The 27,150-nt window shown below is 36.7% G+C and overlaps 1 protein-coding gene across 1 annotated transcript; it reads right to left on the bottom strand.

The window, feature by feature from the left end:
• Positions 1 to 20,811: 20,811 nt before the first annotated feature.
• On the bottom strand, positions 20,812 to 26,856 carry LOC117028833 (17-beta-hydroxysteroid dehydrogenase type 6-like). The gene is given in 4 exon segments (XM_033117691.1): positions 20,812 to 21,018; positions 23,247 to 23,257; positions 23,619 to 23,810; positions 26,676 to 26,856. Coding segments are annotated over 4 exon segments (591 nt in total).
• Between the last annotated feature and the right edge of the window lie 294 nt (positions 26,857 to 27,150).

The raw sequence follows: 27,150 nt of genomic DNA, 5'->3' as shown, positions 1-27,150 counted from the left end.
TTAGGGGAGAGAATGCGTCACTGATGAAGAGAGGTTAGGGCGGCCAGTAACGAGCAGAACTGACAAAACATTGCAAAAATTCATGGAATTGTGCATCAAAATCGTTGGCTGACTGTGAGAAGCACAGCAGACCAAGTAAACATCGATGGAGAAACAGTTAGGAAAATCTTAACTGAAAATCTTGGCCATGAGAAAGGTGTGTGCTAAAATGGTCCCGAAGGAGCTCACCAATGAACAAAAGCAAAGGAGAGTCGAAGTTTCCCGTGACCTTTTGGAGAGGCAAGACGATGTTTTGGGCCATGTTATCACTGGTGATGAAACATGGGTGTATTCATATGACCCTGAAACAAAGTGTCAAAGTACACAATGGAAGTCAGCCAATTCTCCATGACCAAAAAAGTTCTGTCCGTCCAAATCGAGAGTCAAAACGATGTTGCTAAACTTTGTTGGTATCAGAGGGATTATTCATTATAAATTTGTACCAACTGAAGAAACAGTTAATCAAGTTTACTATTTGGAAGTACTGAAAAGCCTGCATGAAAAAGTTAGACGAAAATAACTTGAACTTTTCGACAATTCATGACTCTTGCACCAGCTCACAAAGCACTGTCTGTGAAGGAGTTTTTAGCCAGTAAACAAATAACTGTATTGGAACACCCTCCATACTCATCTGATCTGACCGTCAATGACTACTTTCTTTACCCAAAGATAAAGGAAATATTGAATGGATGACATTTTGAAGACATTCTGGACATTAAGGGTAATACAATGACAGTTCTGATGGCCATTCCAGAAAAAGAGTTCCAAAATTGCTTTGAAAGGTGGACTAGCTGCTGGTATCGGTGCATAGCTACCCAAAGGGGAATATTTCAAAGGTGACTGTAGTGATATTCAGCCCTGAGGTATATGCAGCACTTTTTCTAGGATGAGTTCATGAACTTAATTGTCAGACCTCATATACCACAATTTATTTCTCCATTCTTCTATTGATGAACATTTTTTGTCTTTTAAAAAATTTACTATGGGTTTTTTTTAAAATGCAAAAGTGAGACACATTTATTATAGATAATTGAAAAATACAGAAAGATGAATAAAAGATCATTTGAAATCTCACCACTGTTAGCATCTCGATTTGTTTTCAGTCATTGTGGCCTGTTTTTAACAAAACGTGACGATCATACTGAACATAATCTGCATTTTACTTAACCATATGTCATGAACATTTCCCTATTCATTAAGCATCATCCTTCTACAACTTGATTTTTAATCACTGTTTTTTACTCTATCATAGAGTAAAATGATGCCTGAAGTTTTTGAGCAAGAGAACTGAGGTTGTCATGAGAAAATATGCTGAAAAGAAGGGTAGTGGGTAGCAAGGTAGAGGTGGAAGGCCCATTCAGATGCCATTGTAATCATCTGTGCCCAGGCTGCCTTCCCAGTGCTTATGGAAACTCTGGGCAATACACTGAGAAATGCAAATAAATCCTAGCCTTCAAGGGCAGCACAGCAAACACATGCAAGATGCACAGTGCACATCACAGTAGTGAAGCCAGGAATAAGCACTGGAGAACTTAGAAGTGGAAGCTGTGGTCTAACTGGGCCTCCCAGAGGAGGGGGTAGGGGTGGCACATAGGACCAGAAGGTTCAGCAAGTCCTGGCTAACATGAGAGAAGATGATGTAGACTTTGGCCTCCTCCATTCTCTCCGTCATCTATTATTCATCATTTTCTATTCTTTCCAATGAAAGTATATGTTTCTCTTCCCCATTATCCTCCCCATATGGAAACTCGATTCTCACTTATTTGATCCTGATGCCCTCAGAATAAGACCAGCCTGAAAAAGCTCCAGCCCCAGGGAGAGTGACTCAGCACAACTTTTACCTGATTTCAAATCCTTGAAGGATCTTCAACAATGTCATTTTTGATTCACCACTCACTTCCTGCTTTGTCAATTGCTGCTTATAAGGCCTTCCTCTTTAAAACCCACACACAGGGCTGGCCCGGTGGCTCAGGCGGTTAGAGCTCCGTGCTCCTAACTCTGAAGGCTGCCGGTTCGATTCCCACATGGGCCAGTGGGCTCTCAACCACAAGGTTGCCAGTTCAATTCCTGGAGTCCCGCAAGGGATGGTGCGCTCCACCCCCTGCAACTAAGATTGAACACAGCACCTTGAGCTGAGCTGCCGCTGAGCTCCCAGATGGCTCAGATGGTTGGAGCGTGTCCTCTCAACCACAAAGGCTGCCAAGTTCGACTCCCACAAGGAATGGTGGGCTGCGCCCCCTGCAACTAGCAACGGCAACTGGATCTGGAGCTGAGCTGCGCCCTCCACAACTAAGATTGAAAGGACAACAACTTGACTTGGAAAAAAGTCCTGGAAATACACACTGTTCCCCAATAAAGTCCTGTTCCCCCCTTCCCCAATTAAAAAAAAAAAAAACCACATACATGCACACACAATTTCTTTGGCAGCAAATTTCTGCTTCACTTTGTTTTTCTTTTTTTTTTTAAGTTTACTGGGGTGACAATTACATAGATTTCAGGTGTACAATTCTGTAATACATCATCTATATATCACGTTGTGTGTTCACCACCCAGTCAGTACTCTTTCCATCACCATGTATTTGATCCCTTTATCCTCATCTACCACCCCGCTCCCTCCTTACCCTCTGGTAACCACTAAACTATTGTCTGTGTCTATGAGTTTTTGTTTCTTCATTTGTTTGTCTTATTCTTTTGTTGTTTTCAGTTTTAATATATACCGCATATCAGTGAAATCATATGGTTCTCTACTTTTTCTGTCTGACTTATTTCGTTTAGCATAATAATCTCAAGATCCATCCATGTTGTTGCAAATGGTACTATTTCATCTTTTCTGATGACAGAATAGTATTCCATTGTGTATAAATACCATATCTTCTTTATCTAATCATCTATCGAAGGACACTTTGGCTGTTTCCATGTCTTGGCCACGGTTTAGCTCATCTGTTATGTTTTCTGAGAAACCATCCCTAAATTCTTTCCTTTCCTCCCACCCCTGCAAGTAATGGCTCCTTTCTCTGAGCTCCACTGTCCTAGTACAAGCAATTTTACACTACATAGGGTGGTAGTTGCTTGCTGTAGTCTAAACAGTGTACTCTCCAAAAGCAGGGATCCTGCCTCCTTACCTCTGTGATCCAGTGCCTAGCTCAAACACTCTTAGTTGTGTTAAATGGGTGCCAATTTGAAAAATAAAAGTAAAACAAATGTAAGAAAAGTTTCGGGGACATCAGATTTCCATGGGTTTATGCTAAAGAGACCTCAGATCTGGGTAACTTTGTACATAATCACATCAGAAGTTTATCATGGCATTCTTTTCCATCCATTTGCCTCTGTGCCCTGCGTGTTCCACATAAAACCACGATCTAATTACCACTTCCACCCACACCAAAAACCTGCAACACATCTCAATGAACAACTCTTGATATCTGCAAAGCTCTAAAATGCCTGTCTCTGCTTTCTCATTCAATGAATATTTATTAAGCAACTATTATGTTCAAGGAACAATCTCCTTTGATGTCCCCTGCAGTCCCCTTGAGACCCACTGCAAGAGATAAACAAAGGCACTATTATAAATGCATCCAGCTTTACTTCTGTAACTCATGCTTTCAAAATCATTACATCCTGTACTTCCTTTGTTCCAGCTTTCCCTGTGCCTTTTAAATTTATGTAATTTGGGACTTCAGCATGATAAAAGTCATCTAGAAACATCTTTTAAAAGAAAGGCTATTAAAGTTTAGGAAACTTTGTGGTGCATGATATATTCTCATTTCAGTTCCTGTGACTAATAGAAAGGGAGTAATACCTACAAAGTAATATGCGTCCTCAGACTGAAGAACTTGTCTGCTATAACAAAATGTATCACTCTTCCTCATAAAACTAAATTGCATAGAAATAGAAGTTCAGTTTCTAACTCCGTAAAGAAGTGTATGAATTTGGCTGGGGACACACAGAGGAAAGAGCCCTCCTGAAAGAAGATTTAGGAAGGGGTGATGTTACAGAGAGGTCTCAAGAAAGAAGGATTTGTCAAGAGGCAAAAGCTACATAGCAAGGTCAATTGAGGTCAAAATGACTAGAATCCATGAATTTTTTAATCTGAAGGTTAAAAGAGTCGTTGTGGTGCTGGCAAAGAAAAGAGCATATTGCACTAGGTTGAGGAGGGCATGAAGTGGAAAAGAGCATGTAAACTACTCTTTTTGAAGATTTTGAATTCAAAGCGAAGAGCAAGACAGGGCAGCATCTAGGCTTAGGGGAAGAGCCAATGGAAAAGAGAGATTGAGTATACAGGCTAGGGAAGGAATAATTGTTGGAGTAAGGACTCAGGAAGGGATTGGATTCAGAACACAGTGGAAGGAATTAGCTTTACATAGGAAGAGAGACACTTCTCCCATAAAACTATAGGGGAGGAAATTTTGTTGGTTAGTGGGGAACACAGGAAATGGAGGGATTTTTCATTTGGTACCCTAAATTTTCTCTCAATATGACAAGTAGATTGTGGGGTCAGGACATTGAAAACAGTGGTGAGTCTTTAAAATAACTCTCAGGGAAATGGGAGACAGCTAGTTAGGGACACAGAAGCTGCTGCAATAAGCTCAGTGTTACACTGCAAGCTCAATAACAAAGCAGCAAGAGATTGACTGAGACAATGGGCCATGTGTCTGTTCTCCTGGGAAGAAAGTGAAGGCAGGAACAGGTTGACAGATCAGAGGAAATGGAGGAAAGGATCAAGGGAACTGAGGCGTCCATGAAAAGGAATGTGGGAAAACGGAACTGAGAGACCTGGAAAGACAGGACTCTGTGATCAGAAAGTAGGCACTGGAACTTTAGAATTCGGTGAAGAAACAGCTCTGAGTGTTATAAGTCCAGACTGAAGTTATGGCCTGTGGCTGCGTGAAATAGAAATGGCCACTAAAGTTGGGAACATCAAGAAAATGTGAAACTATTATATTATATCATCTTCATGAACACTGGAGACATTCAGACTGATGACAGTACTGTGACAGAAGAAGAAGACCATAAGCCAGATGAAAGACTATGACAGGTATGGTAGGCATTTGGGTTTTGACTGCCCAACTTCCATTGCTTCCTCTTCTAATGCAGTACCTTGATTTCCTTTGGGGGAATTATTAATACCTCTCTCATGGTCTGTAGGCCAAGTGGGTGTGTACATCCCAGCACCCTGCCTCCTCTAGCCAAGGGGGTGGGCACACAGTACCACAGATCAGCTGAAATATTCTATATCTATATCTAATCTATCTATCTACTTAGCTATCTAATTCTATCATTATCTCTCTCTAGACTTTGAGCAGTACAAATGCTAAGGATGGTTGGGACACATTTCAGAATGGTGCCCTGACAAATCTGACAAGGAGTTCTTGCTACTGAGAATCTGTCTCCAAGCCTGGCTCTTTAGCCCTCAATTCTATACCCCAGCCCCCAAGATTCTCCCCATAAATTGTCTTTTTGTTTTAGTTAACCATAGCTGGTTTCTGTTGCTTACATCTAGAGAACACTAACTAATACAGTTGTGAGGTGACTATACATTCTGGTTTGCCTGGGCAGTCCGAGCTTATGCCTGTGGTCCCAGTGTTGTATCTCGTTTAACATTTATCCTAGATTTTACCTTTTTAAATGGAGGGTTTTTTAAACAATTATTAAAATAAACCAGGATGGATTTGGAAGACTTCCTCTTTGTACTTATACTTTCTGCCATGCTTGTCTCACTAGTACTAGTAACACTAAAGAGAATTCTCACTTTACCAGATAATTAAGTCTGCAAAAACAAACAAACAAACAAACAGCATTAATGTACCTCTCTTTCCCTAACCCTTTACAGGGTGTTCAATGATTGAAAAAAAATACAAAGTACGCTTGAACATGAGCAGGTAAGGACAACTAACTCCTTCTGTTCTTAGATGGTCAGGGAAAAGGTATTCCATACTGTTGCCCCTACTGGTCACGTGACCAGCCAGTTATGCCATGATCTCTGCTGTGGCCTGTGAAATGCACAAAATCCTGAGCTAAAAGTTTGTGGGGGCAGTGAGAAATTATAGGTTACGTGTACATGATATGTACAGGAAACAAACTAAGTGGTACTGCCAGAGTCTGAACGCTTTTGCTCACAGGGATTTTGTATGGTACAAATCTACAACTATTTATTTTATTGTTTGATAATGCTTTTTATTTTGCAATAAACCCTTGGCAGCAATGTGCTTGAAAAGTACAATTTTAATTTAAAATCAAGTAATGAATTTCCATTTCTTTCAAAAGTTAATGTAACTTGCAAATATTTGTTGACAACTGACCAACTATACTGCTAATACCACTGACCAACCCCAGAAAGGCTGAAAAAGCATCTACGTCTACTTTAAAGGTTAGTCATTATTTTAAGAAGACGTATCCAAAGACAAAGACTGAACACTTTCAGTTGCAGATGATACATTTAACTATGACTCAGTGAAGAATTACTTTTCATTTTGAACACATGACAGTTTTGATTCTGAGTTCTCTTGTGCATGTATAAATGAAGCCAAAGCTGTTGATGTGTCAACTCCACTAGCAGAAAACTTCACAAACAGCTAAATAATGCAATCTTATGTCAACATTATCATGTGATTCAAGTAGAAAATGAGTTAATTCCAATTATGCTTTGATTTTTTTTATCCAGTTATTAAAATGAAAGTAAAGTTGTTGAAGTTAATTTTGTCAAAATCGAAAAATGTGTGACATTGTAAATATAACTGTAAATTCAGCTTAAAAGTTTAACATTGAAGGTAAAGTTATTTAGTTTAGTCACTAATAATTGCAAATACGAAAGTTGGTAGAGTCCAGTGTCATGATGAGATCAATGTTAATTAAAAATCTATGAGGAGAATTGTACTTGGCCTTAATTGTGGTGCATATATCATTAATGATTGCTTCCAAACAAGTTGTGATCTTCTACCAACCAAATTAGAAGTTGCCTCTATCAAAAATTTACAAATATTTTAATTTATATACAGAGTAACTGAACTACAAAATTTTTGTTGCTAAACTGATGTTAAAAAATACTTTGCGGGGCTGGCCTGGAGGCTCAGTCAGTTAGAGCTCCATGCTCCTAACTCTGAAGGCTGCTGGTTCGATTCCCACACGGGCCAGTGGGCTCTCAACCACAAGGTTGTCAGTTCAATTCCTCGAGTCCTGCAAGGGATGGTGGGCAGCGCCCCCTGCAACTAAGACTGAATACGGCACCTTGAGCTGAGCTGCCACTGAGCTCCCGGATGGCTCAGTTGGTTGGAGCGCATCCTCTCAACCAAAAGGTTGCAGGTTTGACTCCCGCAAGGGATGGTGGGCTGTGTCCCTTGCAACTAGAAAACGGCAAATGGACCAGAGCTGAACTGCGCCCTCCACAACTAAGACTGAAAGGACAACCACTTGACTTGGAAAAAAGGCCTGGAAGTATACACTATTCCCCAATAAAGTCCTGTTCCCCTTCCCCAATAAAAATCTTTTTAAAAAAGAACAAAAAAACAAGTCTCAACAAATATCAAAGTCCTCTGATGACAAAGTCTCTGACCAAATGATAATTGTTCTACAAATCAATAACTAAATGGTATCTAGAAAGTCCTCAAGTGTTTGAATACACAGTGATGAAAATGAACAAAACACTTTCATGTACAACACTCCAGGCAAATTTTGTAAGCATAATGCTGATCAAAAGAAGCGAGATATAGAGGAATAAAAATATGCAAAACAAACATTTTTTTTGAGGAATACAATCGTAGGTAGTTCCATTTGACCTTACTTATATGTGGAATCTAAAAAAACTGAGCTCATAGATACAGGGAACAATTTGGTGGCTGCCAAAGGTAGGAGTAGGGAGTGTGCTAAATGAGTGAAGGTGGTCAAAAGGTACAATCTTCTAGTTATAAAATAAATAAGTCATGGAATGTAATATACAACATGGTAACAATAGCTAACAATCCTGTGTTGTATATTTGAAAGTTACTAAGAGAATAGATCTTAAAAGTTCTCAGCACAAGAAACAGAAATTTTGTAACTTTGCATGATGATGGATGTTAACTAGACTTATTGTGGGGATCATTTCATAATATATGCAAGTATCAAATCATTATGTTGTGCACCTGAAACTAATGTTATCTGTCAATTGTACTCGTATCTCAATTTTTTAAAAGGAAAGAAAATCATAGGTAAACTAAAACAAAACCAAGAAAATAATTTTAACAAAAGTCTGGATAATGATTACCTCTAGACCATCAAATGAGAAAGGTATGTATACATTTGATGTACACCTTTCATTTGTGTCAATGTTCTATATGTTGACCAATGTGGGAGTTACAAGGGTATTCATTTTATAATTATTTATTAAATCCTATATATGTTTATGCATTTCTTCATATGTACCTCGTATTTCACAGTAAAAATAATGTTAAAAATTTAAATAAATAAATAAATACTTTGAAAGGCTACAGGGTTACTTTTTAGGATGATGAAAATGTTCTGAAATTAAACAGTGGTGATGGTTACACAGCTCTGTGAATATACTAAACACCACTAAATTGTACACTTTACATGAGTGAATTTTATGGAATGTGAATTATATCTCAATAATGTGGTTTTAAAAAACTACCTCAGCACAACAGGACACGCTTCTTCCCTTTCCTGCTTATCATTAATTCGATATTAGAAATGCATGAGCCTTTGAAGAATTACCTGTAAATCATTCTGTGCCCTACCTTTTTAACTTTTTGTAAATGAGTCTTCTAAGTTCTAATTGGATTTTGTTCGAAACCAGTTAAGAATCTTTATTCATTATTCTACAAATGGAACACAATGTTGAAACTTTTAGCAAACTGCAATTATTGAAAACAAATAGTACTGTAAACACCAAGATTTAAATTCATCCCTACAAAACAAGAGAGAAACAGAACAAATTAATAATGATAACTCAAAAGTATATAAGGTTTAATTTTGAAAGTTTCTATTCAATAATTACTGTTTTGGACTGTATGGATTTATGGAAAGAATCTTTTATGGAATTCCAATTTTTCAAAATAATCTCCTTTATTATTATTAACACGATTTTTAACATTTTTATCTTTTAATAGGTTAATGCAACTGAATAACAATGGTTTGTATGTGCATATATATTGTCTTCAAACAAGACAACCTCTCCACCTCTATTGTTAAATGTAATCATTTATAGTGAATTCTCTTATTTTCTCAGATATGTCACATATGTCTCAGATATAGTATTACATATAATGATAATTTTGACACTACCTCATAATCATTTCATCCTTAATTTCTTTTTCTTTTTGGGTGTGTGTTTTGTATTTATCATCTGATATTTTTTATTGAGGTTAACATTGGTTTATAACATTATATAAGTTTCAGGTGTACATTATAATTTGTTATCTGTGTACACTATAGCATGCTCACCATCAAAGTCTAGTTCACCATACATTTGACCCCCTTTACCCATTTCATCCTCCCCCCTCTGGTAATCACCAATCTGTTGTCTGTATTTAGGAGTTTGTTTTTGTTTTGTTTTGTTTTGTTTTGTTGTTCATTTGCCGGTCTTTTTTTTATTTTTGGTTTTATATTCCATATATGAGTAAAAACCATACAATTTTTGTCCTTTTCCATCTCACTTATTTCACTTAGCATAGTACCCTCAAGGTCCATCTATCTTGTCCCAAATGGAAATATTTCATCTTTTTTTATGGCCAAGTAATATATACAGAGGGTGCCAAAAAAATGTATACACACTTTAAGAAAGGAAAAAACTGTATTAAAATTGTAATGCTCAATATACACCAACAATAAAAGATGAATACAAGTCATATTTTTTGGCACATTCCGGGGGGGAAGGCCAAAAAAATGTATACACATGACTTGTATTCATCTTTTGTTATCAGTATATATTGAGTATTACAATTTTAATACAGTTTTTCCTTTCTTAAAATATGTATACCCTTTTCTGGCACCCTCTGTATATATTGCATCTTCTTTTTTATTTTTCAATTTGTATTAAAGTATAGCTGGCATACAATATTAATTAGTTTCAGGTGTACAACATATCTTATGATGCAATCACCACACTAAGTCTAGTAACCATCTGTCTCTGTGCTATCCCACATCTTCTTTATCCATCCATTGGTCAATGGACACTTAGATTTAGAATTCCTATTTTTAATGGGTAAACTTATATTCTACTGGAATAGAACAAAATTGAGACAGTCTATCATTTTGCAGCATCTAGATTTTGTGAAACCATAGAGGCAAGTTTTTTTGTCAAAATTATTTTTTGAATATAGCCCAAAAAAGGTACTTATGAAAATATTTGGGCTGGAATACATATACTTTACAATACAAAAAAAATTGAAAATAGGCTCCATTTAATAGAATTTCCTCGAAGTTACTAGGTACTCAGTACCTGTAGAGTAAGTATTTTCTCAATTAAAAATATTATAAACTACAGAAAAGAATCAATTAATGTTTTCAACTACTTCAAATTTGTTAATCAATTACATGCAATTTTATGAAAAGTTAAAAATAGTAAGACCATATTTAAAAATACGTTCATCAAAAATTTTTAATGATTTAGTAGAGACAGACAAAGTTGATATACTAATTAAAGGACATGAATAAGTATGAAAATAAGAATTCTGGTTAAACTATTTTAATGTTGAAATAATTAATACGAAGATTTTATGATTTAATATTCACAGATTTGTTACTATTTTTAAAGAATCTTATTTTTGAAAATAGATTTGAGTAAAACTATTTGTTATATGTCTTCTAATAAATTAAAACTAATTTATCTCTAATAAATAAAAACTAATTTATCTGTTAATAAATAGTGCAAAAATTATATAATTTTAAGTATCTCAGAACTGACTTTCAATTCCAAAAATATTCCTACAGTAAATTATTTCATCATTCTATATTTGGGATCATATACCATTTTAGTGTTTTCTTTCTCCAGTTAACATGTCTTTAATATTTTCTGATGTTTGAAAAATCTTCAAAACACACCATTGAATTTTCTGTTTAAGATGTGCCTGTTCACCTCTGCACTTGTCCGCATCCTTCCTTGACAAGAGTTTAACATAAATATCTTATCTTGAAAGTCAAAGATAGAGATTTAATATATTTTGCCTTGTTAATATTTGCTCTTCAATCTGATGTATTGGTGCTGGAAAATCATGTGGATCCACTCATTCCACAAATATTTATTGTGTTTGTATCTAGATGGGCCAGGGCCAGGTACTCTGAGAGATATCCTGCTCTCCAGAATGTTGTAATCTACAATGAGAGAGAAGTTTTTATTTTGTGAATAAAAAACAGTAAGTGGCTCAGGAATTGTGCTGATGAAGCACCATGGGAGTCCCTAGGAGGGAGAGGTCACCTGGGCAGGTCATTCCAAAAGATAGAGATAGCATGTACTGAAGTAAAGATTAGGAATATTATTTAAAACCATTCTCTAACTCCAAACTCTTAATTAACATAGATGTAGGGAGATAACTGAACCAGCTGTAGTTTTTATTCATTAACTCAACATATCTCTTTGTGCCAAGTACTGGCTAGCTCTAGGGAAAACTGAAGTCTTCAAACTTTTGCAACCTAGTGGAAGAAATAGTTAAGTCAGTCAACACTTTCACTACAGTGTGATAAGTGCTAGGACAGCCATGCATTGGATGCTCTGTGCTATGACCAGAGAAAAAGCAATTCATCAGACTTAGGGGAAGAGAAAAGAGTCAGGAGAGTGTTCTCAGAAGTGATACCTAAACTGAGATACTATTTTTTTATTATGATAAACATACATAACATAAAATTTACCATTTTAAAGTGTATGGTTAAGTGGCATTAAGAACATTTCAGGGCTGGCGCAGTGGCCCGGGTGGTTGGAGTGCCATGCTCCTAACACTGAGGTCAACGGTTCGATTCCCACATGGGCCAGTGAGCTGTGCCCTGTACAGCTAAGATTGTGAACAACAGCTCTCACTGGAGCTGGGCTGCCGTGAGCAGCCAGAGGTTGGTATAATTGGTTTTTTGCTTATTATAATACAATCCTCATTGTAGAAAATTTAGAAAGTATGGCATACAGGAAGAAAACAAGGAGGGAAAGAATCAAGGAAGACAGGAAAGAAGGAAAGAATGAAGGAAGGAAGGCAGACAGCTAAAGGATGGGGGAAGAAATATATAATCCCACTAGCGATAGATAACCCTTGTTAACAATTTACTGTGTAACCTTCCAGACTTTTCTTTGTGTGTGTGTGTGTGTGTGTGTGTGTGCACTGTGTGTGTGTTTGTGCATGTGTATCCTTTTTTATTTTTAATTATTTTTTTCAGTTACAGTTGACATTCAATATTATTTTAGATTAGTTTCAGGTGCACAGCACAGTGGTTAGACATCTATATAAATTAATGCAGTGATCCCCCCAATTAGTCTAGTAACCACCTGGCACCACAGTTGTTGCAATATTGTGCTATACTTTACATTCCCTTGACTATTTTGTAACTATCAATTTGTATTTCTTAATCACTTCACCTTTTTCACTCAGTCCTTCAACCCTCTCCCCTCTGGCAATCATCAGTTTTTTTCTCTGTATCTATGTTTCCGTTTTGTTTGTTCTTTCATTTTGTTCTTTAGATTCCACATATAAGTAAGATCATATAGTATTTGTCCTCAGTCTGACTTATTTCATTTAGCATAGTACCCTTTAGATACATCCATGTTGTCTAAATCAAAATTAGATCATACTATTCAGATTGTTTTGTAGTCTTTGTTCACTTTTGAAGTATATTGTGAATATATTTATTAAATTATTATATTAAACTAAATATACCGTTTGTTAATTTTATTTAATAATGTTAATGTGTTATGTTTACTTTATACTATGTAAATATAAATTTATTATTATGAAATTTGTGAAATATTAAATATATTGTGAATATATTATGAATTTATAAATATATTGTGAATATGTATATTGTGAATAAAAGAATATGTTAAATATTCATCTATTACATGGCTGCTTAGTTTCTCTTATACCATTTTTCCTATTTTTTGGAAATTCAAGTGATTTCTCATTTCTTTCTTATATTTCTTTAAATGCAAGCATGAACATTCCTTGTACTGTAGTTAAGTCTTTTCTTGGCTTGTACTTTATTTCCGTAGAATAAAGACTTAATTAAATTGCTGGATATATGAGTATTCATAATATTACAATTTCTAATGCTGTGTCATCATATTGGCCCCCAACAGGGTCAAATCACTACACTCCCACAGGCAGTGGGTGAAAGTGCCCTGAGCCAGGACTTCAGGCTTCCTTATGGACTTTGCTGCCCCATTTGGAAGGTGGTAGTTGCTGCAGGCCTGCGGTGAAGGGTTTCAGTCAAGATAAGCCCTGAAAACTTTTCCAGGGCTTGGTTTCCTTAACCTGGAAGTGAAAGTACTGTCGACAATGTCAAGAGCTGCTTACTTGCTCCTTGTGCAATAAGAAGATATACAAGTGGTTAGAGTGTCCACTTGGCCCTTAAATTATTACAGAGGCTTTGGTAGTGCTCTCCCCAACTCCCAACCCATTATCTACCACAAGTGTCTTCCCCCTACTCCCTAAGAACAAGAACCCCACCGTACTGATGAACAGACTGGTTTTCTGACCTGACATAAATGTGTTAAGTATAAATACCCCCCCATCATAAACACAATATGTTATAGAAAACTCAAACATTATAAAAATGTACAATGCAGAAAGTGTAGGTCCAACCCCCATCCCACTTCTGAGATAAACACCAAAAACGGATTATTTCACACACACACACACACACACACACACACACAAACACACACGTATGCATGTATGTATACAAGTATGTATACATATAAATTTATTTTTACAAAGGTTTCATACTGTATATGCTACTCTCTATTTTTCACTTAATAGTGTATCTTAGACACAGCTTTCCATGTATTATAGATAAGATGATGATTTAGAGATTTTGCTGAAATAATTCATTAGCAGGAAGATCAATGTTTTGTTTAACCTGTCCAACAGATCTAAATAAGTGTTCAGAGGCTTTCAGTGTTACACAATAATGTAGTCTGTGGGAAAAACTCCTAAATATTCATTGAGAACTCTCACTCTTTTGAGTTCCAGTTAGCAATTTAAATTCTGATTCTCATGCCTACAACTGCTAATTTATCAAGAAAACCTCCCTCTCAAAGCATCAGAAAAACAGCTTTTACGTATCACATAATTTTATATTTCCTGTATTTGCTTCATTCAGCAAATATTTATGCGTGACTACTGGGTACAAGGTCCTAGAGATTAAAATTTTATTGACACATTCATTGATCGATTTCTTCCCAAGGACTAAGCTATTTGGTAATGCGATTGCCCTCTAAATATTCGGCACGCTACTTACATCAGTTGACGAGGCAAACAGGTCTTCCTACTAGACTTACTTAAACAAAATTTTAAAATCAGTGTTTGATCACAGTAAAATTTCCAACAATATCCACTAAAATGAGAACATAGAAAAGTAGACTCAAATTACTACTCCTTATTGAAAAAAATGTGGTTTGTCAGAGGGGGTTGTAGAAGAGGGTAAACGGGTTCAAATATATGGTGATGGAAGGAGAACTGACTGAGTGGTGAACACACAGTGTCAGATATAGATGATGTATTACAGAACTGTACACATAAAATCTGTGTAACTTTACTAACAGTTGTGACCCCAATAAACTTTGATTAAAAAAAAAAGAAAGAATGTGCTTTGTCTTTTACATTCAACAAATGCTTTTTGACTGTTTACTATACACAAGCATAGCAATAGGTGTTTAAAGAAATATAAATTCCTGTAGTGTGAGATTACACAGATTATGACATTTTTCAAATTTTATTTTTGTTATTAAATATTTGAGTCCTACAAAATAATATAGAGATATTAAAACCTACACCTATGTATCTAACACCCAGCTTAATAAATACATTACTTCAATTGACATCTCCAATATATCCTTCCTCAATACCCAGAGATAGCTACCATCAGGATTTCATGCTTATCACTCTCATAAACACTTTAGTACTTTTACTATATATATAGTACTTTTTAGTACTTTTAATATATATATATATATATATATATATATATATATATATATATATATATCCATAAACAAAATATAGCACTTTCTCCAAGTTTTAAATTAACACTTTAAACAAAAGATATCATACCACCGTCTATTTTTTCCGCAACTTAATTTTTCATTCATTTTATTCTTAAAATTTACCTATGCTGGTACATACATGCAGCTTAAGCCCATTCATGTTAACCATCAGATAGGTGGATGGACGGGGTACTAAAATGTCTCGTACAATGATGACTAGAGTTAACACCGCTGTATGGTACATAGCAAAGGTGTTAAGAGAGTAGGTCTTCCGAGTTTTTATCACAAGGAGAAATTTTTTTCTTTCCATTGTATCTAGATGAGAAGATGGATGTTAGGAACCTATTGTGATAATTTTACAATATATGTAAATCAAACCACCATGCTGTACACCTAAAACTTAGTGATATATATCAATTATTTCTCAAAACTGAAAAAATGAAAACAATAAAAAAAAACTTTATCTATGATGCAAATTACCTCCCAACTGGTGGCTTGTTTTTTGACTTATGCAAGGTGTATCTGATGTAAAGAAGTTCTTAATTTTATTGTAGTTAGACTTAATACTCTTCCTTTATGATTGCATTTTTATGTATCTTGTTTAAAGAGTTTTCCATATCCTAAAGACATAAATATGTTCTCAATATTTTATTTTGATAAAGTTTTGCTTTTCACATTTAAATATTTGTTCTTCTGGAACTCATTTTTGTGTGTGGATGAAGTAATTATCTAATTTTATTATTCTCCATAAGAAAAAAACAATGGTCTTATCACCATTATTGGATCATTTCCCCACCACCTCGTTACAATACCTGTCATATCACATTTCTGTATCTCAAGCTCTCCACTCTGTTCTTTACATCTATTTGTCTATCTTTGCTTTGTATCTATTTGTTTATATTATTACAATTTTATAGTAGTAAGTCTTAATGCTTGGGGATGCAGGTTTCCCTCACATTGTTCTTCAAAATTCTCGACTCAGCATGCCCTTTTGTTCTTCCAATTAAATTTGAAAACCAGCTTCTCAATTTGACTAAAATGCTATTGGAATTTTGTTTGGAACAGAATAACACTGAATTTATAAGTTATTTTGGGGAAAATTGACATAGCTTTTCCTCATTTTGATCCTCTGTTAATGAATATTGTACTTTTTACATTTACTTAGGCCTTCTTTAATGTCTTGCAATAAAATTTTATAATTTACCACGTGAAGGTATTAGGCATCTTTAGTTAGATTTATTCCTAAGTACCTTATAATTGTGTTCTTGCTATTATAAATGGTAATATTTTTTTACAGTTCCTATACGATATATGAGATTTGCTTCAAAATAATCCAGGTTTGACTTTAGAACCATGTTAATGTTTTATGTATTTAAAAAATAACATTGAATCAACAAGCATGCAGGGGGAAGGAAAACCAAATTAAACACTAACAAATGAAAAAAATGAACCAAACTTTATTGCAATTATTTCAAATGAATAATAATAACACACTGAATTGAAAAAACAAAGAACTAATATTTGCAAGAAGTATTTGACTATATTTTTTCAGTTTAAAAATTAAAAGAACCACAAGCAAATACTGAACTCCAACTGGTAGATTTGATTTTTATAGTGGAATGGATATAGGAATTCTAAAAATATGAAACACGTATGGATAAAAATGCTTTATAACTAATTAAATAAAACAAGAATCCATGAGTCCATTCTTATAATAAATAAAAAATAAAGGAGATAGAATTTCAATTTGTAAATGTAGGTGGAACAATGGAGTTAGAAATCACCATTTGCAACCATGATAGTAATAACTGATTTTAAAAAGAATCATTAATCATTTAGGAGATAAAAGTTTGATCAGGAACATAAAATTAGTAGGTAAAAGTTTGATAACAAACAGAACATTTATATAATCTCAAAATATCCTCACAAATTGTTTATTAATCATAAAGGAAAAAAGCTAACCTTACAGTGAAAAATACTTGGCAGACTCTACTTTAACCAAAGGTTCAAACTTAACATCACCAATGATATAAACTGACATCTATGCCCACTGATACGATGTCCTGAGAGGGACACAATATCACTTCTGTGGCCCATCTACCAATATGCATAACTTGCATCTGATTGTGAGGATAGATTATACAATCCAAATTGGGGGACACTTCACAAAACACCTGGCCTATACTCTTTGAAAATATCAGAATCAAAAAAAATTTTTAAAAGGTTAAGAAACTATTATAGATTAAGTAAGAGTACAAGGATATGACAACTAAATCAAAGCGTGATTGGATCAGTTGAAATAGAATGGATAATACTATGATCCATTTAACTATCTAGAAAATAAGTTCTGACAATTAAGTGCGTGAACTCATCCTAAAAAATGTGCTACGTACCTCATTGCTGGATATCACTCTGGTCACCTTCGAAGCACTCCCCTTGGGAAGCTATGCACTGATGCCAGCGTCTAGTCCACCCTTCAAAGCAATTTTGAACCTCTTTCTGGAATGCCATCAGAGGTGTAGTTGTATTAGCCTTGATGTCCTGAATTTCATCAAAATGTTTTCCTTTCAATATTTCCTTTATCTTCGGATAAAGAAGTCATTGGGGGCCAGATCAGGTGAAGGGGAGGATGTGCCAATATAGTTATTTGTTTACTGGATAAAAACTCCCTCACAGACAGTGCCATGTGAGCTAGTGCATTGTCATGATGCAAGAGCTCCTTCGGGATCATTTTAGTGCCCACCTTTCTCATGCCAAGATTTTCAGTTAAGATTTTCCTGCTTCTCTATTGATGTTTACTTGGTCTGCTATGCTTCTCACAGTCAGCCAACAATTTTGACGCACAATTCCACAAATTTTTGCAATGTTTTCGTCAGTTCTGCTCATTACTGGCTGCCCTGACCTCTCTTCATCAGTGATGCGTTCTCTCCCCTCAGAAAAAAACGTTCAATCCACTTGTACACTGCCGTTTTCTTCATGGCATTATCCCCATAAACTTGGACTAGCATGTCCATGATTTCACTTCTACTCTTGCCAAGTTTAGCAAGAAATGTAATGTTTGTTCCTTGCTCTAATTCAAGCTCAGACGTTCTCACAATGGCACACAAAAACACGCAACAACAATAATGAACGCCACCCGGCAAGAAACTGCCACTCATCGACACGAACACAACTGTGAGACACTGATATACCGTGTTTCCCTGAAAATAAGATCTAGCCGGAAAATCAGCTCTAATGTATCTTTTGGAGAAAAAATTAATATAAGACCCGGTCTTACAGTAAAATAAGACCGGGTCTTATATTATATTATATAAGACCGTCTTATAGTTAAATAAGGCCTGGTCTTATAGTAAAATAAGACCAGGTCTTATATTAATTTTTGCTCCAAAAGGGGCGATTGAGCTGATTGTCTGGCTAGGTCTTATTTTTGGGGAAACACGGTACCAAGGTTATGAAACCTTACAAAGCTGTTTGTACAGTGCTGCCAATGTAAGTGCAGGGTGGCAAGTTCACGAACTTAATTGTCAGACCTCGTATTATTGATAGTGATACAATTGAGAGAACTTAAAAAAAATGAAAGCAAATATAAAACCATGCAAGTTAAAAAAAAATAAAATGCTGGGCTGGCCCGGTGGCTCAGGCAGTTGGAGCTCCGTGCTCCTAACTCCGAAGGCTGCTGGTTCGATTGCCACATGGGGCAGTGGGCTCTCAACCACAAGGTTACCGGTTCAATTCCTCGAGTCCCGCAAGGGATGGTGGGCTCTGCCCCCTGCAACTAAGATTGAACACAGCACCTTGAGCTGAGCTGCCGCTGAGCTCCTGGAAGGCTCAGTTGATTAGAGCGCGTCCTCTTAATCGCAAGGTTGCTGGTTGGACTCCCACAAGGGATGGTGGGCTGTGCCCCCTGCAACTAACAATGGCAACTAACAACAGCAACTGGACCTGGAGCTGAGCTGCACCCTCCACAACTAAGATTGAAAGGACAACTTCACTTGGAAAAAGTCCTGGAAGCACACACTGTTTCCAAATAAAGTCCCCTTCCTCAATAAAATCTTTAAAATAAATAAATTAATTAATTAAATTAAATTAAATTAAATTAAAAAATAAAATGCAAGTAAAAAGCAAGGTCATAATTATCTCCAAGAGAAACAAACAGGAAAAGGTAATATAAAGGAAAAACACTTTACTAAACAGTATTCACATACTTAATGCAAACACTATTATTTAATTCAAAATGTGATATAATTATGTTAGAATTATGGGAATACAGAAAATGGTCAGGAAAGTGGTAAAAAGCTAAATTCTCATTTGCTCTACCAGGAAATCATTGAGAATGTATAAATTAATAAATCAAGAAATAATAGCATATTATTTAGAAATACAGAGGTAAATACCAGAAGAAATAGATAAAAGTTGAAAGCATTTGCCTCTGCAGAGCAGCAATGAAGGGTGGGGAATTTTTGTTTTACACTTTTAAGCTTTTGAGTATTAACTGAATTTTAACTGTATATGTGAATGTTATTTTGATTTTAAAAATTGAAATAATTTTATTTTTTTATTTTTATTTATTTATTTATTTTTAAGGAGGGCACAGCTCACAGTGGCCCATGTGGGGATAGAACCGGCAACTTTGGTGTTATTAGCACCATGCTCTAACAAACAGAGCAAACCAGCCACCCCTAAAATAATTTATTTTTAAGTAAAGAAGAAACATTAAAAAATTCTAGGGCAGCCAGATGGCTCAGTTGGTTAGAGCGTGAGCTCTGAACAGCATGGCTGCCGGTTCGATTCCCAAATGGGCCAGTGAGCTGCACCCTCCACAACTAGATTGAAGACAACAAGCTGCTGCTGAGTTTCCGGAGGGGCAGCCAGATGGCTCAGTTGGTTGGAGTGCAAGCTGTCAACAAGGTTGCCAACTGCACCCCCTGCAACTAAAGATTGAGAACCGCAACGGACTTGAAGCTGGGCTGCGCCCTCCATGGCTGGACTGAGGGACAATGACTTGGAGCTGATGGGCCCCGGAGAAACACACTGTTTCCCAATATTCCCCAATAAAATTTATAAAATAAATAAATAAATAAATAAATAAATAAATAAATAAATAAATAAATAAATAAATTCTAGCTGGCAAATAGGAAGGAGAAAGAAAGATGAAATGTTTATTAAAAGTACCATAATATAGATACATTTGAAATAAGGATGAACACACCCACATATTTCTCAGTAGTCCCTGAGCAATAGTTTATCACAGCACAGAACAGCTATTCATTTACACAAAGAAATAACATCAAAACAAGTTAAATTGTTTTCAGTCTATCTGTTTAATAGGGAAAGGAAGAATAATGCATTTGGGAAATACTCTCGTCAAAAAAATGGTTAAAATAATAAAGATTCATCACCTAAAAGAGTACGTTTTGGATATCTGGAATGTAAACATGTTGGTTCTCAGATGATGCCAGATAAATGAATTTAGGCATTAATTCTTATTGTTACAGAAAGTCTAGGTTCTAAATAAGGATTACTGAGACAATTTCAGACTTTTGTCTTCTTCATTTCAAGAGTTTTCTTTAAAATGCAGTTTTCCAAACCAGTTTTCTTTAAAATGCCTGGGCTGGTTTGGTTGAAGATCTAGTCAATATGTAGTCTGCCAGTGATGTAGGTAAGTGAGATAGACGGATGAAATAAAATTGAGCATCCCAGCCAGCTGAATATGGAGTGCGGGGATGCACAGATATCAGAGCGTGTTCCATGCAGTCAGCGACCAGCTTCAGGTTGGTACTACAGCTCAACAGCCCTTTGTTTACCTCACTGCAATCTGTATACAAAAAGAGAAATGGTGGTCAGAAATCTTATTCCTTGTATTTTTATTTTAAGATCCTGTTGCACATAGTCGCAGAAGTCAAACTACATTTAATTTCTACAAGGATTAGGCCAATCAGATCTGTACTTCCCAATGTGACAGCCGCTAGCCAAATGTAGCTATTAAAATATAACTTAAAATATAACCAATGTGACTGAAAACTGAACTTTTAAATTTTAATTAATTTAAAATTTAAAACTCAATTCTGTTATTGGAAAACTTTTAAGTATCTTTGAAACAAAATAGGTATGTGGTTATACTTTATTCAATATTGGAAATTTTTAAATATCTTTATTGAGATATAATTCATGTACCGTGTTTCCCCGAAAATAAGACCTAGCCGGACAATCAGCTCTAATGTGTCTTTTGGAGCAAAAATTAATATAAGACCCGGTCTTATTTTACTATAGTAAAATAAGACCGGGTCTTATATAATACAATATAATATAACATAATATAAAACAATATAATATAATATAAGACTAGGTCATATATTAATTTTTGCTCCAAAAGACGTATTAGAGTTGATTGCCCAGCTAGGTCTTATTTTCGGGGAAACACGGTATCTATAATTTAGCCAATTAAATAATACAAATCAATGACTTTTAGTATTTTCAGTTATGTAACCATCACCACAATCTAAGTTTAGAACATCATCATCCCAAAAAGAAACCCCAGGCCCATTAGCAGTCATCCCTCTTCCTACCAACTAACCCAGCCTCAGGCAACGAGTAATCTACTTTCTGTTTCTATGAATTGCCTTTTCTGGTCATTTCATATAAATAAAATCATACATTGTGGCATTTTGTGACTGGCTTATTTCACTGAGCAAAATGTTTTCAAGGTTCATTCATGTGTAGCGTGTATCATCAGTACTTCCTTTCTTTTTATTGCTAAATAATATTCCACTGTGTGGCTATACCACATTGTATTTATTCATCAGTTGATGGACATTTGAGTTGTTTCCACTTTGGGGCTATTATGAATAATGCTGCTGGCAACTATAAATTTTATTAATTTAAATAGATGAAGTATTTCCTAGGAAAATTTAATGTCCAAGTTGAGATGTGCTTGTAAGTATAAAATACACACCAATTTTCAAAGACTAACAGGAAAAATAATTTAAAATACCTTATTAATAACTTTTATATTGATAATAAATATTGAAAGGCTAGTATTTTGGATATATTGGATTAAATAAAATATATTATTAAAATTAATTTCATCTGTTTCTTTTCCTTTTTTTAAAAGTGGCACTAGTAAATTTAAGATTACATATGTGGCTCTCATTATATTTCTATTAGACAGCACTGATCTAGATTATTCTAATTCATAGACAGATATGTGGACAATTTCAATTCCTTTTATATCATGAAATATATATATCCCTTTTTTTATACATAGTCATTTAGAAAATTCAACTTTCCTATTGATTTTTATTATCAAACTACATGTACCCGCAAGGGGGGGGAGAATTCCCTAATAGGTAATTTAAAACTTTAGGTGGGGAAAAACTTAGAAAAATGGCTGGCCTCTGGCACGTTGGGAACTGTAGTTCCTTAGCTGGCTATGTGTTCTGAGAGGCTCAGGTACTATTTCGTGTCAGCCTTTCCTTGATGCAGTTTTTCTCTCCTCTGTTGATAATGACCTTCACAGGCCTGATGCACCCAGAAGATAGCGCTGCAGGTCAGGAGTCTTCTGTCTACACACTCCCCTTCTCCTTTCCTCTGTACTACTATATCACCCAAAGATATCATCCCAAAAAGGAATGCTTCTGTCCACCACACGACCTTTTTGTGAAATGGAAAAGAGGCTCCCCTAGGCCTTGGCAAGCTGCTGACTTCTTTATGTGAAGAAAAAGCACCCCTGTCCCCGGGAAGGTAGAGCCCCACATCAGCATGCAGGGCCTACTTCTACCAAAAGGACTGCCTTGCCTCCACCCCCAAACTGCCTCCTCCTCTAGGTCATCAGAATGACATTTTTACATGAAATGAACCATCTCATGCCCACAAGGCTCCCATGGCCTGCACATGAGGTTCAGTCTCTGGGAATAACCGATAGGGCCCTACAAGCCTCAGCTTCACCCACTTACCTCTTCCCACCGACACCCTCCCTCCTCTCACAGGAAGACATGGTGTTTGTGGCTAGGCCCGTTGTTACCAAAGGATAGACAATATTGAAGGCTGCAGTTTAGCTGAGCATGTCTCCCACACCAATCCTGCCAAACTTCATAGAGGTACCTGGTGTACCCTGTCTCAAAGACAGAGGATCCATGCCTCTACCCTAATTCTCGGGTGGCTAGGCCCATAAGTGATAGGGCAGGGCAGGCCCTGGCCCATGGCTATCTATATGGCCTCTTCCATAGCCACAGCAGCCATCACAAGCCAGCCCTGAACGCACTGGTACGTTCCCAAACCCCTCCTGCACGGGAAGGCTTTGTTGAAGGAGCTCTGTTCTCAAAGGATCAGCCAATTCTTCTCTACTAATCCCTTTTTCCCCTTCTCATGCAAGGTTGTCCATTATCCTAGAAAAAGAAAAGCTCACAGCCATCAAAACACTTTTCTCCATAGGTCTCCTTAATATGCATAGGGACTTCTTCCCAGACTCGCTTCACTTTTGCTAAGGACACCTGCAAGTCTGTTATTCCAGTTCTGAAGTAGCCAGGTTCAACTATGCTGATCTTCACCCCAAAATGTCGAAGGTCGTGCCTGAAAACAAAAACCCTCCAGTTAAATCCTTTGATTGAAAGATAACACAATTTCAATGCTCTGAGGGAAGAACAAACAAAAAAAAAACAGGTTACAAAAACACGTTTACTGAATATTTTTTTAAATAATGAAATAAGAAAAAAATTAAAATTTTAAACATCCCCAGGTCCAACAATTGGAATATGATTATACAAACTACAATAACCATTCAATTCTACATCCACTCTTTTAATAGAGTTATTAAGTACCTGCCATGTGCTGGATGCTGGAGGCATGAAGAATACAAACAATAATGAAGAAAATTAGCATTTTTATGGCAGCTCGTGTGCTAAGTGTTTTACATATACAATATCAGAAAATTAAGACTCAGTTCCTCGCCTCAAAAAGCTCACAGTGGGTGAGTCCAATAAGTAAGCAAATAATTGCAATACAACTCAAAAGAATTATAAAGGAGAGGTATTTAAGAGGTGTTTAAGGTACATTAGTAGAGGGAAAGATGTAGACAGATTTTCTGAGGTTGTCAGGGAAGGCTTCGGAGAGAAGAAAATGTTTCAGTTGAGCCTTGAAGGATAAAGAGGAAATTTCTGAGCGAAGAAAGCGGAACAGTGGGATAGCAGGCAGTGCAAAAACATAAGCTTGTGAAAAATTACAGTGTGACAAAGACTACAAGAGACCATTAATGGAATATGATGTGGGAATTAAAATTCCCAGTCATTGGTCATTCCAAAATATTCAGGTTAGTCTAATAAACAGTTCCAAAAATAATTATTAGGGGCTGAGTATGTACCAGGCACTGGGCTAAGTAAGTGTTGCCTTCATCAAGTGAAGTAAGATGGCATTGTGCACCATAGCAGGGGTATACTTTAGGTGCTCTAGGGACAGTGATGAGGGGTGCTCCCTAATCTATAGGTTCAAGCAGACTTGCTGGAGAAGATGAAGCCCCAGCTCATGCCAAGGAGAAATGTTAGAAACAATGGTCCACAAGAAGGTAAAACACAAAGCACCATGATCCTCTAAAGTAGTGAATGGTTTTCAAAATGTGGGCCCCAAATCAATAGCGTCATCAGCATCTGGGAACTTGCTAGAAATGCAAATTATTGGGCCCCAGTCCAGGCTTAGAAACTCAGGGGTGACCCCCAACAATCCGTTTGAACAAACCCTCCAGGTGGCTCTGAGGCACACTAAAGGTTAAGAACCACTGTTCTAAAGGAAAACCCTCCCTTTATCAAACCCCAACCTAAAACCTTCCAAGTTAAAGCTTCAGAAAAAGATTCTTCAAGTGCCTGTGTATGCTCTGAAGAGGGTCTATGCACGCCAGGTGTGCCTCTGCCCTCTAAATTTCACTTCCCCTTGCAGCTCGCTCACTGTTATTCCCACCCCGCAACATCTCCATTCCCCTTTAGAACTACAACTCAATGTGGGACAACACTTCCTTTCCCTGTTTATCCTTAGCATAATTAAGGGAAACTGAAATATTCTAAAGAGACTAAATAGTGATTTGAACGTTGAAAGGACGTATCTTTGCTTTTGGTCTGGGAATGCGTCAAGGAGTCCAAGAGACCAGTCGCGAGTGGTGGTAGATCAGCAGGCAGCAGCCCCGTGGAGGTAGACAGGATGTTGAGTAGACAGGAAGTCAGGAGAGGTGGCTGCCCATGGTAACAACTCATGTAAATTCCTCGGTTATTTCCCTATTTCCCTTCCTAGGCAGGTAATATAATATGTGCACTATAATAGGCGTATACCAGTCATGGCGTGTGGTAGGCTAACTAATGGCCCCCAAAGATATCAGGTCCTAATCCCCGGAACCTATAAAGCTTACCCTATATAGCAAAGACTTCGAAAGTATAACTAAGTAAGATCTTGACATGACGAGATTATGCTAGATTATGAGTGTGCCCTAAATGCAATCACAACTATCCTTATAAAAGAGGCAGAGGCAGATTAAGATTAACAGAGGAAGAGAAGGCAATGTAACCATGGAGGCAGAGATGGGAGTGGTGTGGCCACAAGCCAAGGAATGCTGGCAGCCACCAGAAGATGGAAGAGGCAAGTAACCGATTCCCCGCTAGGGCCTTCAGAAGGAACATGCCCCTGTCAATAACTTGATTTTGGCCCAGTGATACTGATTTCAGACTTCTGGCCTCCAGAACTGTGAGAGAATAAATATATGTTATTTTAAGATAATAGACACTGTAAATTACTTGTGATAATTTACTGCAGCAGCCATAGGAAACTAATACATGGTGCCTATAATAGTCACAGCTTATTTCCAAGGGAAACTTCCCTAAGGTCAGCCCCTACTAGTGTGTGCAGAAATATTTTGTACCAGGTGACTAAGAGAGAAAGAGAGTCACCGTGCAGAGACCAGGACAGATTCACTTTAAGAAAAAAAGAAGTCATCCTCTCTTCAGAAATGAAATTTTATGAAGAATAAATCTTGAGAATTAAAGTGTGATGTGGTGGCAGGAGACAAAGACCTGGGGTCAAAACCCAATTCTGCCAAGTCCTGGTTGTGGCAGGTGAACTTTGAGAAAGATACTTAAATATCAAGATTTTTGGAGTGATAAAAAAAGATAATGTAGGTGAAAGTAATTAACACAAGGCCTAAGACCTATTTAAGTGCTCAATAGTTGTTTTTATTCTAACGTAAGAGCATTACCTCAGAACATCTGAAAAGGATTCTACTCCATACTTGGAACTACGGTGTTTCCCCAAAAATAAGACCTAGCTGGACCCTCAGCTCTAATGCGTCTTTTGGTGCAAAAATTAATATAAGACCCAGTCTTATATTACATTATGTTAGATAAGACCTGGTCTTATATTATTGTAAAATAAGACCGGGTCTTGTATCATGTTAGACAAGACCCGGTCTTATATTACTGTAAAATAAGACCGGGTCTTATATTAGGTCTCAAGCCTCGCAGGTCCAGCTGCCTGGCCAGCAGCTTCCCAAAGCCCGAGTCGCAGCCCATGATGAAGACGTACTTGTCTCGGAGTTTGCTCACCACCTGCCTCTCCCGGTACCAGTGCAGAAGTTAGGACAGGCCCACAAGGGCCGCCAGGTACAGGCACATGGTGAGGGGACCCCCTTCCTCTTCAAAAGAAATGAGTGTTCAGAGATGCCTACATTTCCATATGTAGTTCTAGAGAAACATCCACTATATTTTGGTGTTGGCCGAACTAACATACGAGTCATAAAGACGTAGGGGAGGTCAAAGATGGGCATGGGCCCGCTAGGACATCAGAGGCCTGCAAGAGCTTGCCATTAAAGCTTTCCCAGTGCTCTGGCCCTTGCCTTCCTCCTTAGCTTTCTCTTTCACCATACCTCCTTGCACTTTACTCTTCAGTCATAAAAAGCAACTTTCAGC

Source organism: Rhinolophus ferrumequinum, chromosome 10 (genome assembly GCF_004115265.2).
Source record: "Rhinolophus ferrumequinum isolate MPI-CBG mRhiFer1 chromosome 10, mRhiFer1_v1.p, whole genome shotgun sequence".
Lineage (NCBI taxonomy): Eukaryota > Metazoa > Chordata > Mammalia > Chiroptera > Rhinolophidae > Rhinolophus > Rhinolophus ferrumequinum.
This window is presented reverse-complemented; position numbering and strand designations above follow the sequence as displayed.